This window comes from Canis aureus, chromosome 26, assembly GCF_053574225.1.
Source record: "Canis aureus isolate CA01 chromosome 26, VMU_Caureus_v.1.0, whole genome shotgun sequence".
NCBI classification, from domain to species: domain Eukaryota; kingdom Metazoa; phylum Chordata; class Mammalia; order Carnivora; family Canidae; genus Canis; species Canis aureus.
In genome coordinates, this window is record NC_135636.1 from 35,001,518 (window position 1) to 35,017,690 (window position 16,173).

Genomic DNA, 16,173 nt, shown 5'->3' on the forward strand with positions numbered 1-16,173 from the left:
AGATCTGGCACTGCCAAGACAGTTTTACCTCTGTCTACTCAGTGGTAGCATCATGATCTTTATTACTATTAAATATAATCTAGTTTTTTCCTATAGCTGGGGATCACTGGTGTTCCTGCTTCCCCCATAGTAGCAGTAACTAAGTTCATTCTTCTGCTATCCTGCCTCTTTAAAAAACTCCATCTGATCTGGGTGAAACTACTCAAGGCGTTCAGCTGTTCTTAGGAGTCCAAGTTTCCAGGTCCCTTCACTATGCAGAGCGCTAGCACTTATGAACAGTGGCCATGGGCCAGGCACTGTGCTAAGCACTCCTGTAAACCCAGTCATTTAATCCTCACAGGTGTTCTGTGAGGCTGATGCTACTAGGCTTTACATTGAGGATACTGGGTCTGAAGGAGCTTATGCAAGTGGCCCAAGGCGACCTAATTTAGTGTGTGTGTGTGTGGGGGGGGGGGGGGGGGGCAATAGCGTGAGCAGAACCTGCAGCCTGGTAAGTTGGCTCCAGAGCCCCGGATCCTAGCACTATGCAGCCTAGTTTCCACATCTGCTGACAGCCACTCAGCTGTGCTTCCTTTACTGGTGTTACAGTCGTCCTGCAGCTGCTTTCAGGTCTACCCTGAACCCTGATACTCAAGTGAACAGAACAGTCAGGAATGTTCTAAGATTACTGTGACTTTTTTTTTTAAGATTTTACTTATTTATTCATGACAGACAGGGAGAAGGGCAGAGACACAGGCAGAGGGAGAAGCAGGCTCTCTGCTGGAGCCCGACTGGGACTCGATCCCACACGCCGGGATCATGTTCCGAGTCAAAGGCAGATGTTCAACTGCTGAGCCACCCAGGCATCCCTATTGTGACTTCTTAAGCAGCTGCACACCCTCCTGCTGACCACCAGGAAACCTGTCATTTAACGGGCACTACCTTTCCTCCCTAGAACTGCTAGTCATTTTCTCTACTTTGAAGATTTTTAAAAATACATGTGATATTATATATATATTTACTGCCATTATATTTCATTCATCCTACCCTGTGCAGTAAACCTGAACTTTGATTTTGTCATCTAATCTCCCAAGATCGGGTTTGGTTTTCAGGAGTCTGGGTGGAGTCAGAACACGTCTACCCCTGCAGAGTGCGGGAAGCCTCTGTCTCTTGAGCTTGACTCTATTTCACAGGTGCCCTTGGCTACCTCATAAAGCAGCTGGAAATAATCGATATGAAGCCACTCTATCCAAAACTAAGTTATCATTGATCTCATAAGTATATTATTTATCCAAGTCATTAATAAAAATGTTGAACAGGTCAAGACTGAAGACAGTATTATAGGAACTACTCTCTACCCTTCCTCCTCCTCCATCTCAGGATGTTCTCCAATCTTTTCAAAAGCCTTTCCTTCCCACAAGAGTTATGGGCTCCTGGTACATTTTTTTTCTATATATTTTAACATAGTTTCAGCTCTCTATTCCCAACCCAGTAAAAATCACTCCCTTGGGAATAAAGCAGAAAACAGGCACATGGGGCTTTGTAGGCTATATTAGGGACTGTGGACTTTATTTCAAGAAAATGTGAGGCACTGGAGGGTCTGGAGCAGGAGAAGAGCTTAAGGCAAACTCCCTCCCTCACCAGGGGGCAGCCAAATAATTACGTAGCACTGACCCTGAGCCTGGTACCAGGGATAGAAATACAAGGAGGACATGTCCCCGTCTGTCTCATAGAGCTTAAAATGGAAGAGACATGTAAACAAGTTACTACACTGCACATACTTGCTAAAATAGAGGTACAAATAAAATATTCTAAGAACAGAGAAAGAGTATCCAGTGGTGCCTCAAAACGGTTTTCCAATTCTACTTTTCTTCTTCTTCTTCTTCTTCTTTTTTTTTTTTTTATTTATGAGAGAGAGAGAGAGAGAGAGAGGGGCAGAGACACAGGGAGAGGGAGAAGCAGGCTCCATGCACCGAGAGCCCGATGTGGGATTCGATCCCGGGTCTCCAGGATCGCGCCCTGGGCCAAAGGCAGGCGCCAAACAGCTGCGCCACCCAGGGATCCCCTACTTGTCTTCTTCTTTCCCCAGTTCCCTATGACAAGAACAATGCCATGAGAAACCGTGTTCACATTCTTTAAAACAGTCCTGGGAAGGGATGGGGCCAAATGCTAAGGCTACAGACGAAAGACCCCACCCTGGGATGAGAAGAATGCTTACTGACATTATCCTGAAATAACTTTTTGTCACTTGAGGAAAAGGAGCACATCACAAAGAATGAGTTGGTCAAGTACTGTAGCCATGTACTGTAATTTGGGGCTCCTGACTGTACTCTTGAGGACTAGTGCTTGCAACTACATTTTAAGAATAATTTTTATGGCTTCTTTTCTTCAAAGGTATCTGTGTAAGATTTAAAACTACATACTGTATAGAAAAGAAAAAACAAGTCACCATAATTAACCAGAGAAAATGACATCAGCGTTTTCATGTAGAGTCAAGATATTTTCTATGCATTATATTATATGGTACCTGTTTTCTCCTCCACTCCCCAAAATGGAAATGCCCCTCACACTTCTAAGAGCCTGACATTTTCAACTAACAATAGTCTATGGCACTAAACCTTCTATGTCATTAACAACTGTCCTTCCATATCGTTTTTACTAGAGTAGAACAGTATTCTGTTCTATGGTACATACACAGAATTTAACAAATGTCTATTATCTGTGTTTGTTTGCAATTTTTCACCAATATAAATGACTGGATATCATAGCTAAGTCTGCACAAAAACTCAACAGTTTCCTTAGAATACATAACAGAATTAGAATTGCTGGGACAAAGGATGTGAAAATTTTGAGATATTTCACATCTGCTGCCATACTGCTCTACTGACAGGTGATTCTAGGTTATGTTCCCACCCACTAGATACAAGACTGTCTCTTCCTACACCCTTACCAGCAGTGAGGATTACTTATTTTTAAAACCTTCAAATATTTGGTAAATAAAAACTAGAAAATTACTATTTTAATTCAGTTTTTTTGATTACTACTGAAATTGACCACATTTTTATATGGTTAATAAGCATTTATCATTAAAATTATTTGTCGTGTGTGTGTGTGTGTGTGTGTATTAACAGGAAGGTTCCCATACTGGAGAAGACACACATACACATACACACACACATACACACATATACATACATACATATATTTAGGAGATACATGTATGTATGTAATGCACATATTTCCTAATTATTTACTTTAAGATTTGTTTAGTAGTATTTTCTAATATATAGATACTATAGATTTAACATCCAAACCCATCAATCTTTCCTCTCACTGTAGGTACCATACTTAGAAATAACCAAGTTTATACAAATTTACTTATTTATTTACTCTCTAATATTTTAGTTTTGTTTTTATTTTTTACACTCAAAGTTTACATCTTTTTGGATTTCTGTTTTAAGGACTGCAGGGGGGCAGGAAGGGGGGAAGGAATAAAAGTTTGGGGCACATTTCTCTTGCCCTAGCTATTTATAGATATTCTGATCAAGATGCACATTCTTATGAGTTGTCAGTTTGTAAGGTTCAATCCCTCTAACTTGGTGGATAATTTTTTCCCTTTGACTTAAATCTGGACTGGTTTTGCTGCAAATCAGTACACATTTAGCAATGTGACTTGAGCCACGAATCTCAACAGGACTTCGACTTTACTCAGCATTTAGTACTGTAAGAAAAGCAGTGGTCAAGTTAGTTGGTAAACAGTGCTTCACCTCAGTAAAAATGTGCTTCATCTGGGCTTGCTTATTCCTAAATCGCTTGATCTTCTGGGCGATGCGAGGATCCTTTTCCAGCTCTTCCATTGTGGCCCATTTACAATGTAAGTAGGAACTATCCAAAGACACATAAATTATGAGACAAGTGCAAACTATCAAATCACTGAGCTTTAAAGTGTTTCAGTAAACAAAGTGACCATCTAACCCAGAAGTAGTGGTTTATTGTGAAACTGCTAGAGATTGGGCTGAGAAAGGCCTTGTGGTAAGGGCAAAAATAGACAACAAAACAATGCAGCCACTCCAAACAACTGGTCCCTTTGCATCTTCTACAGGAACTGCCTCACAGCAGAGGGAGGGCTATTATCATCAATACACATTAGTGAAAGTGGGCACATTGCAGAGAAAGAAAGAAAAAGAGAGAGAGTGCAACCTATAGGACAGTGGTTCTCTACCCTGGGTGCAATAAGAATGGTATAGGGCGTTTTTAGAAAGCACTGATCCTTGGGACCTCCTCTCAGGGTTCTAAGTCAGCTGGTCCTGAGGGGAGCAAGGGCTTCCCCAGTGACTGTGCAGCCAAAGGTGAGCACTACTGCCTAATGTGAACTTGAGTCAATTAACATCTATGGGTCAGGTCTCAGGGGCCATTCTTGGAAAGTACAGAAGATGATGTGATGAGGGAAAGGAAATTTCATTCATATAAAATGCAAATACAAATAATACATAAAAAAGACGTACAAATTTCTATACTTAACGTAGAATAGCTCCAAGTCAAATGGGGGCTCTCCTGGGTGAACCTGTAACCAAGAGCAAGCAGTTAACAGCCCACGTCCCCTCAGATCACCCTTAGGCAGCACAAGAAAACAGGTAAATCAACATCCCTGCCTGGTTTTAGTACAAAATTCTAGAGGATGTTTTCGCTTTCCCAGTTCTTTTCCTGACAGCTATTGAGCGGCTTTCCCAAATGACGAATCCACAGCCAGCTAGAAGGTTAAAAAAAAAAAAAAAGAAAGAAAGAAAGAAACTGATCCTCCTGGTGTCCTTGCAGGGTCCAGGCTAGGACAGTAATCAGCTTATCAGCAAACCAGCCTCAGGGCTCTGAGCGGTGTCAGGATCAGAGCCGGCTGTGAAAGTAAAAACATGGGTCTTTGTCATGCCCCCCCTCCATCCTGAAACATCGGCGGTGTTCCCTCTCAAAGCAAGGAAGTTTGCTATCATAAATACTTGAAGATAAAATTGTGTTTTCACCAGGGCACACATATCCTTCACCCCTGGCAGGTTCTCTAAAGTATCCCTACAATGGCCCTGACATGTCTAAAGAAAAAATTTCCCCAAAGGTTTTCAGTAGGACTCTTTCCATGTCTTCTTTTTGGCCCCCTGAAAATCTCACCCGGGCTACAGCAGCTAAGGGGGCAAATAACTTTTGCTAGGATCACTATGGAGGAAAAACACTATTTGGGGCTCTACTCTCAAATACTTAAGAATTTTATGACCTAAAATCTTCCAGGAGGGTAAAAATAAGCGTTGCCTTGCCAATGTTCTTGCCTAGCTCTCACTCCAGCCAGTCCGTTCCAGGTTCTCTAGCCAAATATCTCTTCACAGAGGGCAAAACCTGTGCTGGTGATAGGAAAAATGATACATAAGCCACCAACCTCCTGGACGGTCTTAGATGCCAGGATCTTCTCAATGATGTTTGCATCATCTTCTGGAGGCTCCTAGAGACAGAAAAGTGAAAAAGACAGAAAATTATTGGCACCCCAGAGACCAAGAAATAATTCTGTAAGAAATACTACAGCAGGTACTACCTTGTCCAGAAGTATACCTGTGAGTGCTGAGGCCTTCCTCCTATCAGTCTACAGAGTAATCAAAAGACCACAAACATTCTAACCTCTGGGCACAACGCTAACACTTTCCCCCTGCTTTCACATGAACAGAGAAGTTAACTCCGCTTTTCATATTCTTAATTTCAGATCTGTCTTTAGTATCACTAAAATTGGTCCTAGGACTTCCCTTTCCTGCCAAACCTGCCTACATGCTGCTGCATAAAATCTTCAGAAAGGTGTAACATTAAGGAGTCTGGGGCCCTTGGAATTAGAGAGTCCTAATTCTAACACCTACCAGCTACTGACTTTGGATAAGGCAATTAACACCTCTTAGTTTCCGTATCTATTAAAATAGTAGTTAAAAAAATACTTATCTCACTGGGTTACTGGGAGGATAAAATGGTATGTGAAAATATTTTTGGAACAGTAAGCACTGTGCAAATGCAAGGTATAATTATTCTCTACTAAATGATACCATCTTTCCCCTCTGTGCCTGGAAATGGTTGTTTCACTGATCATCCTTTGACTATAAATCCTAACTGAAAACAAATTAATTTCTTCCTTTCTACTCCAGATATACATCAATTTTTCTAGGCTCCTGAGCTGCATGAAATCTCTTTCTACAGAGTATTTGATTAAACAATGACAAACTTAAAAAGGGTGTGCTGAGTCAGAGCACTCTTGTGTTTGACATTCTTTTTAGGACTTTATTTGAGCTGTTCTATTTCAGAGGTTTCGTACGCACTACATGACCTTGTCAGATCTAGTAGAACAGTAGATGAGAAGAACACTCATCATGATAGCCCCCCAAAATAACTTGGGATCCTGATCAGAACTTTCCAAAAGGATGCCTTAGGCTACATATCACTGTCTTCAGTCCTACCCACTCTAGGGCTCAACTGTCTCAGAGCCATACCATTATAGAAAACATATTTTCTAAGATCTTTTTTAAAAAAAAAAAAAGATTTTATTTATTTATTCATGAGAGAGAGAGGGAAAGAGAGAAAGAGAGAGAGAGAGAGAGAGAGAGAGAGGCAGATATACAGGCAGAGGGAGAAGCAGGCTCCATGCAGGGAGTCTGATGCAGGAACCATCCCCAGGACTCCAGGATCACACCCTGGGCCAAGGCAGGCGCTAAACCGCTGAGCCACCCAGGGATCCCCCTCTAAGATTTTTTTTTTTAAAGATTTTATTTATTTATTCATGAGACGGGGAGGGCGGGGTGGGCAGAGACACAGGCAGATGGAGAAGTAGGCTCCATGCACAAAGCCCGATGTGGGACTCGACCCAGGGACTCCAGAATCATGCCCTGGGCTGAAGGAAGGTGCCAAACTGCTAAGCCACCCAGGTATTCCCCCCCACCCCCCACCTAAGATCTTAAATAAAGCTTTCCCCCAAAGAAATAATAGAGGAAAGGAAAAAAAAAAAAAAAAGATGAGGAAGGCAGATGGTAAAAAAGAAGTATGGAGATCAGCAGGCATTGACAGATGCTCCCAAAGGTTACAAATATTTATTACATTCCCCTAGACACATGGCAGTGTGCTAGGTGCATGCCAAAGTTAATCCAAAGTGACAAGAGTCTTTTCCCACTGCTCAACAAGAAGACAAGTGAACTGTGCCTAGTAGGAAGAAGGGATGGGAAGACAAGCTAAGCTTTTGTTTTTCTGCTCAAGTATTTATTTTGACTTTTTTTTTTTTTTTTTTGAGAGCGTGAGCATGTACATGCAAACGTACACAAGGAGGGGATGACAGTGGGAGGATGGGAGTGGGGAGAGGGGCAGAAGGGGAGAGAGAGAGAGAGAGAGAATCCCAAACAGGCTCTAGCTCAGTGAGGAGCCCAACACAGGGCTCAATCTCATGACCTTGAAATCATGACCTGAGCCAAAATCAAGAGTCAGATACTTAGCCAACTGAGCCACCCAGCTGCCCCTGTTCTGTTGATTCTTTTTTTTTTTTTTTTTAAGATCTTATTTATTTATGAGAGACACACAGAGAGAGGTAGAGACATAGGCAGAGGGAGAAGTAGGATGCCTGAGAGAGGTCTGATGCTAATGCCTTGAAAAGGCCCAGTAGCTAATGCCTTGAAAAGGCCTGGTGACAAGAAATATTTGCTGAATGCTAAACACAGCAAGAGGGAAAGAGAGGAGACACATGACGAAATAAAGCATCAAACTCACCGGGGTCAGATATTGGAAACAGTTGTTATTCTTAATCTATGTCATTTAATTAAAAAGCCTTCCTCTTCTCCAGATACTCGTACCTATCTAATACCGTTTAACAGCAAATGGCTAGAGCTAGGTGTACTTTCTCAAGCTCCCAATCTTGGAGCCAACGGAACTCTATGGCAAGTGTGTCGTGAGCAAAGGAACATTGCTAGGTTAAGAGAAAGTAGATTAATGAACTAACTTCCTAACTTCCTACTTCACTTCCTTCCTAAATTTCTTCCACATTTCTTTATTGAATATCTTTTATGTTTATTCACTAGTCTTATAGAAATAGATGTGCTAGAGTCTTCATCAGCAAGGAACTGCCATATATGTTAACAAAACACTTTAAAAGTTATTAAGGTAGGCATTTATATGTAGAGATCTTCTATGTACAACTGATGGATTTTTACATATACACTTGTATAAATACCACCTAGATCAAGTTACATAACATTTCCATCGTTCAAGAAGACTCGTGCCCCCATTGAAAGTAACCACTATTCAGACTTCTACTACCACTGATTAGTTCTGCCTATTACTAAACTTCATGTAAATGGAATTATATAGTATATGGTTCATTCTTCTGTAGCATACTATTTTGTTGTATAAACACACTACCATTTATTTACCTATCCATTCTACTGAGGAATATTCAGGTTGCTTCCAATGTTCATATAAATTGTATGCCTTTTGGTCGACAAATGCACTCATTTATCTTAGATATATACATAAAAGTGAAATTACTAGGTCATGAGGTAGGTTATATGTTTAGTTTTAAAGAATATTGTCAAAATTTTTTCCAAAGTAATTGTAACAATTTTTACACCCACCAGCAATGTATATAGGAGGAGTTCCAGCTGACTTGATAGCTACTCTTGTGGATATTGTAGTATTATCTCTCTAACTCCTATCTCCCTGATAACTAAGGATGTCAAGTACCTTTTTTATGCCTCTTGGCAATGTGCTTAACTTCTCTATGAAGCTCCTACTCAAGTCATTTTCCTATTTTAAGAATTATCCTTTGTTTTTTTTTTTTAATTTGCAAGAGTTCTTGACACATTTCTGAATAAGAGTTCTGCCAGTTATAGAGAATACAAATATTATTTACCAATCTATGGTCTGCCTTTCAATTCTGTAAATGTGTCTTTTGATGAACAGAAGTTCTACATAAATCCACTTAATCAATCTTTTCTCTTACGTATTCTTATGTCCTGTTTAAAGAATCTTCCACCCTCCCCAAAGTCATTCATTAAGCCACATAATTTAAAATTTTCTTGTAGCCACATTAAGAAAGTAAAAACAAACAGATGAGATTAATTTTAATAAATATACTTAAGCTGATATATCTAAAACTTTATCATTTCAACATATAACCAATGTAAAATTATTAATGAAATACTTTATATTCTTTCTTCATACTAAGTCTTTAAAATCCAATGTGTACTTCACACTTAAGACACATCTGAATTCAGACTAGCCATATTTCAAGTGCTTAATAAGCCACAGATGGCTAGTAGGAGCTCTACTGAGCAGTACACCTCTATTTTGTTCCACTGATCTACTTGTTCTTAGGACAACGCTATGTCTTCATTATTATAGCTTGACTACAAGTCCGCATTACAACTTAGTTCTTTTTAAAGATTCCCTTGGTTATTCCAGGTCTTTGGTGTTTCTATTATCAATTTTTTTTTAAGATTTTATTTATTTATTCATAGACAGAGAGAGAGGCAGAGACACAGGCAGAGGGAGAAGCAGTCTCCATGCAAGGAGCCCGATGTGGGACTCGATCCCGGGTCTCCAGATTCACACCCCAGGCTGCAGGCGGTGTCAAACAGCTGCGCCACCGGGGCTGCCCCTCTATTATCAATTTCTATCAAAAAACACCCTGCTTAGATTTTGACTGGGACTGAATTACAGACATCTCAACCGTATTCAATATATGTATATCATATAAGGTTCCATTTATTTAGGCCTCCTTTAATTTCTTTCAGCAATGTCTTTCTATAGAGAGAGTCTGTGTATCTTTTGAGTTATTCCAGGATATCTAATATTTTTGATGATGTTACAAATGGCAATTTAGTTTTCCTTTCCTGATTTCATGTTGCTAGTTTATAGAAATAAAACAGATGGTTTTGTATATTGTTTTTGTATCCAACAATTTAGCTAAATCTCCATTTTCTTGATTCTAATGGTCAATTCTGTTGAAATTTCTTTCTCTTTTTTAAGATTTTATTTATTTATTCACGAGAAACACAGAGAGTGAGGCAGAGACACAGGCAAAGGAAGAAGCAGGCTCCCAGTGGGGAGCCCAATATGGGACTCTATCCCAGGACCCCGGGATCACAACCTGAGCTGAAGGTTGATGCTCAACCACTGAGCTACCCAGGTGTCCCCAATTCTGTTGAATTTTTTTTTAAGATTTTATTTATTTATTCATGAGAGAGAGAGAGAAACAGAGACACAGGCAGAGGGAGAAGCAGGCTCCTTGCAGGGAGCCTGGATGTGGGACTCGATCCCAGGTCTCTAGGATCACGCCCTGGGCTAAAGGCAGCGCTAAACTGCTGAGCCTCCCGGGCTGCCCTGTTGAATTTTCTATACACAATCATGTCATCTACAAATAATGAATCTTACTTCTTTCTTTCCGATCTTTAAACTTTTTATTTCATGTTCCTTACTGCAGTAGCCAGGACCTCCAGTGCATTTCTGAATATAATGATAATAGTGGAATTCTTTTTATTTCAAAAAGTCAAGGGTAAAGTACTCAATATCATACCATTTAATACAGTATTAGTACTGTTTTTATCTACTGGTTTTTCAGTCTGGTTTTCTATAGTTTCAGATATGCCTGCGTACGGTTTTCATTTTTGTATTTTTCCAGTATGGGAGCTAACTGATGTTGAATCCATTGGTTGATATCCCCCATCAGTTTATGGGGGGGAAGGGTTTCCTGGCCACTAATTTTATCCTCAAGCACTCCTCTACCCCCAGCTCTCCCCCATGCCTATGACTCTAATCAGATATACCACTAACCAATTACACCTTTCCACTGCACCCCAATTGTTTCTAATGCTCTGTTCTTTGCATTCTTTTTTCTCTCTAGGCTTCAGGTTAGAAATTTTCTATTGATTGTTTTCAAACTCACAAATATTATCTTCTGATGTATCTAATCTGCTTTTTAAGGTCATCCGCTGTGTTCTAATTTTTACAACTGGAATTTTCAGTTCTAGACAGTTGATCTGATTCTCTTTACAGATTCATTTCTCTAATCAAATTCTTCACCTTAAACCTTTTTTTTGCCCATCTTCTTTTATTTTCTTTCACATAACATAGTTATATTTTTAGAGATTTTTTTTAAAATGTATTTTTATTATTTTTTATTTTTTTAAAGATTTTATTTATTTATTCATAGACACAGAGAGAGAGAGAGAGAGAGAGAGAGAGAGGCAGAGACACAGGCAGGGGGAGAAGCAGGCTCCATGCAGGGAGCCCGACGTGGGACTCAATCCTGGGTCTCCAGGATCACACCTCAGGCTGCAGGCGGCGCTAAACCGCTGCACCACGAGGCTGCCCAAAAATTTATTTATTTGAGAGAACGAGAGACAGCACAAACAGGGAGAAGGGCAGAGGACGAGGGAGAAGGAGAAGCAGACTCCCCACTGAGCAGGGAGCCCAACATGGGACTCAATCTTGGGACCACATGATCATAACCTGAGCCGAAAGCAGACACTGAACTGACTGAGCCACCCTGGAGCCTCAACCATAGTTATTTTCTAAAGTTCTTTTCTGCTAACTCCAATATCTGGATCGTCTAAGGTCTGCTTGTATTATATATATATGTGTGTGTTCTCTTGCCTTTTAGTCCCATTTTTTCCAGTCTTTTAAAATGTCTGGTAGTTTTTTACTTAGGGTAGAACTTGTGAATAAAGGAACCATAGCAGCTCCAAACAATATTTTCCACAACTACTTCCTATTTTCTCTTAGACAAACATGAGACTGAATTGGGTCAGGCCTGGGTTACCATTAAAATTTAGTCCATCTCTTGTTTTACCCTGTTTCTTGACCATGAATGTCCAAGGTGACCAATGGAGTCTGGTAGGTCTTTTTACTCTCGATCCCTGAAGTCTCCAATACGAAGCATGTTAAAAATCTCTCTTAAGGGAGAATCCACTTTTCTACACTTTCTACAGTAGGCCCATCCCTTTAGTGAGATTTTCCCTCAAGGTGCCACGAGACTGTGAGATTTTAATCTGCCTTCTTCTGGGTGAGCTACTAACTTCTTGGACTACCTCAGAATTCAACAAGTCTCCCAGGGAAAGCCCCTTGCTTTGGGGAATTCCTCTAGTTTCCAATCATTTCAACAGCCCTATAATCTACTACCAGCAGGGTCAGATGGTTTCTCTTCAACCCAGAATAGTGTGTTTGTGCCAAGCCTGATCGTCAACCCATGCTCAGAACTGAGGAATATTTCCAGAGAAGAAACAGTCTCTGGAATTGTCGGCTCATCTAGGAATAGCTCTATGCTGTCTGGAATTTTAGTTCATCTAATTCTTGTTGCTTCCCCAGATATCAGATGTCTTTTAAAATATTCTTTGCAATATATCTTTTTTTTTAGTTGCAGTGAGTGTTACGCTGCTATGACCTAATGTATCTTCCATGAAGTAGGAATCCTCCACCATCAACTCTAATTTCTGGAGCTTCCTAGGGCCTACTTGTTACTCTTTTCTAGCTATACTCATTTTCCTGGTGATTTTGTCCAGTCTCATGGCTTTAAATATGGGCTACATGGTAACACCAGCCAAGTTTATGTATCCAGCTCAGAACCTCCTCTTAATTCACAGACTCATAGATCTACTTGTGACTTGCCATCCTCACTTGATTACCTCAGAACTATTTTATACTTAATGCCTACAAGTAAACTCCTCTTATCCTGCAGTTTTCTCCCAACTGAGTGACAGGGAACTCTATCCTTCTTGGTGTTCAAACCAAAAATCTTGGAGTAATCCTTGACTCCTTTTCTTTCCACATACCACGTCTGATTAGCCAAGAAATCATGTAGGCTCTATTTTCAAAATATGTCCAGAATCCATCAGTTTCTCACCATCTCTTCTACCTTGGTCTAAAACCATCTTCATTTCTCACCCAGATAATTCCCAAAAGCCTGCTAACTAGTCTCCCTGCTTCCACTCCTGCTCAACTAGTCTAATTGTAATACAACTTTCAGAATGGCCCTTTTTATAATGTCCCTCTTTTGGCTTAAACTGCTTAAAAGGCTTCTCTATTAACTCAGAGTGAAATCAAAGATCTTTCTCTCGCTCATGACTCCCTTGCTCCTTTACTTTCTTCAATTGCTCAAATGTTACCTTTGTGAGGCCAAAACAGACACCTCTATTTATAAGTGCAACCCTCATTTCATCAATTCCATATTACTCCTCTTCTGATTTTTGTTCATAGCACTTACTACTATGAAAAACTGCACAAATTTTATTATTTTTTGGTTTATTCCCAGCCTCTCCCTAGTTATTTCCACCTTTTGGAAGCTCTGAGCTTCACTCTTTGGCCTCCTATCCTACGAGATTCAAAATGCAGCAAATGTGAGGGAGAGAGCACTTGCATGGTTTTGCAGGCTTCCTCTCCATTTGTTGTGGCTCCCTCTGTGAGAGTGGGGATTTTTGTCTCTTTTGTTCCCTGAGATTATCTCCAGCATGAAATAGTCCTTGGCATGTAGTAGATACTCAATAAGCATTTTTGACTTAACAATGCTCAATAAGCATTGTTACAAGATTTTGCAATACATTATTATAATAGCATAAAGCAAGTGTTATGGGAACACAGAAGATAGGGCACCAAGTTAGATCTCTGTTAACCAGCATCAAACTTTCATAATTGCTGACTACCTTTCGTACCCACTCACTCCCAAGCATGTACAACCCAGACTAGCCAGGGAGCATTCATACATGTACAAACATGCTAAAAGGAACAATTATCTCTTCCTCACTATCAAATTATTTCAAACATTCTTATTCATTTACCATGAAGAATAGAAAAAGATGGTTTGTAGTGGTAGGATTTAGAAGGCTATTCGGAGTTTTTAATTAGGACCAGCCAAATCCAAGGAAAAGTTAACACATGAACAAGAAAGGACAGAACTTTAAGTAATAAAAGGATGGGGGGCTTCAAACATTCTTCACCGTAGAAGATTCCCAAGTAAAAATTAAGGAATTTGAAATAAAATTTCAAGTTATCTTTTCGTACTGGTTAAAGAAAGGAGGATGAACACTAACTCCTTAAAAAAAAATCAGTGGTTATCATGAAAATACTGAGAGCAGGTTTTACCCTATCTAATAAAAGGAAAAGGAAATAGCATGTCCAAAATACACATCAAAGTAGGAAGGAAACTAGAAAATCAGGACTTTACTAAACAGAGATTGTGCATAAGCACGATCGTGTGTGTATAAACACTCAGTGTATACAGATACACACAGATATAAACTAAATCTGCTTGCCAAACACACTTCCATAACAACCATCTGTTCTCAGCTACTTGGAATTTTCTCAAATTATCCTTCAAAGAAGGCCATTTTAATTCATTCTCTTTCATGTCAGAGATTCATATAATTTAAACTTTTTTTTCTTAGGGAACATTTCAAAAATTTTCAACCCAAGTTGCCCCCAACCTCAACCAACCACCTGATTTATTTCTATTTAGGTGGGCAAAAAGGAGAGGCTCTAGCAGGAAGCAAATCACTTTTCAACTAATCAAATATTGACTGAGTGCCATGGAGGGCACAAAAGTAGCATCAAACAAGATGGTCAGTCTTAGGGGCTTATGTTCATGCAGGGAAAGCAACATAAAACATTTTTCTTAGAAATGTCTCAGGGTTAATTCTAATTGGTAAGACAGTAATTCTAAGTCCACAAGCATGCAGAAAGCAAGAACAACTTGGATTTCACAGAAAGGTGAGGTTTTAGTGGGGACCTAAGGAATGGTGGTTTATAAGAAGACAAGAAGGAAGGAAAGCTGAAGTGAACCCAAGGATTAAAGAATGAGTCCACAGGAAAACAGGATGCATATACTGTACTAAGTATACTAAGAATACTAAGTAAACAGTCTTGGTAGAACAAAAGCATTACATTGAATGAGGAAGAGAAATAAATGAGGGTAAATAGGTAGTCTGCAGCCACATTTTTTAAAAAATCAGGTGAGGTGAGAGGCACCTGGTCAGTTAGGCATCCAACTATGATCTCAGCTCAGGTCTTAATCTCAGGGTCATGAGTTCAAATCCCATGTTGGGCTCCATGCTGGGCATGGAGACTACTTAGGAAAAAAAAATCAGGCAGGAATTTTGACTTAATATAGGAGTTAAGAAGCAATCACCCTAGAGTGCAGAGCAGTCCACCCATAGCTCAGGGGAACTAAGGGGATTCCTGGGGAAGGAAACAACCTGGCTCAGCCTGCCGGGCACAGCACAAAGCCAGACGAAACAGAAGGTGCTGACTGCAGAGACACAGAATGAGGCACAGGAGGGCACAGGGAATTTAATTAAAATTAAAGTCCTCTGTTTTAAAAGGCAAAATCATACAAACTGCACAAACCACAGGAGGCAGGAACTGAGACAGCCTTGTAAAAATCTATATACTGGAAATTTACAACTACTACAAAAGTTTGTCTCTGTTCCAGGCACCAACATCCATTTGACAAAGAATAAGAAAGCAGAATCACAGTCAGGATGGACACCTACTTCCTGTCCCAGAATCCCATATCCCAATCAGGAGACTGTCCTCTATACTCCAAAGCAGGGTGGTGCTACCCTGCCAGTCCTGGGCTACAGTGAATCATGTGTAGAGATGTTTTTAGCAACTCTCCACTAGGTAACTAATGCTGAGGCTGCACTCTGGGGCTGGGCCAGGGGCCAGGAGCCACAGCATCAGACACAGCATGCTAATAAGACAGTGCACAGAAACGCAAGGGGGAGCAGCAGGCCTTTTTGGTGTTGACTCCACACCCTTCTCTGCCCTGAGCCGAAGCCAGCAAGCAGGCAGACACCCAGCCGAAGGGCCTCGAGAGAAGGACACAAGAAAAAGCCTTAACTTCCTCAACTGATTTTCTGTGCCACGGGGCGCTGAGGATTGTCTAGAATCCTAGATGAGATTCATGGCTTTCAAACTCTGCATCAGCCTGGGAAATCTTTGTTCAAACCTCACCAGGAAGTCCCAAATGTAAACCAGATGCAAGTGCAACCGTGCAGCAGCAGCTAGTAGGGCTCTGCTAAGCACTGCCTTTGAAACCTGCTCGGCCCCCTGCAGGCTGTCCTAGCTGTCCTGCCAGCTAGGCCCCCGCCTGGGGCGCAGGGGCCAGATAGCCAGATCGCCAAGCTTGCCAAACCCCATATCAGGCTT

General features: G+C 40.5%; 1 protein-coding gene across 5 annotated transcripts in view; it reads right to left on the reverse strand.

Moving 5' to 3' along the window:
- The window catches only part of CHD6 (chromodomain helicase DNA binding protein 6), a 203,915-nt gene that overhangs the window by 97,055 nt on the left and 90,687 nt on the right, over window positions 1-16,173 (reverse strand). For all 5 annotated transcript variants that reach the window (XM_077873187.1, XM_077873189.1, XM_077873188.1 and 2 more), the window contains 3 exons: window positions 5,399-5,461; window positions 4,485-4,543; window positions 3,747-3,864 (listed from right to left, as the gene is read on the reverse strand). In XM_077873187.1, coding sequence (XP_077729313.1) covers window positions 3,747-3,864; window positions 4,485-4,543; window positions 5,399-5,461 — 240 coding nt within the window. The remainder of the gene's footprint in view (window positions 1-3,746; window positions 3,865-4,484; window positions 4,544-5,398; window positions 5,462-16,173) is intronic.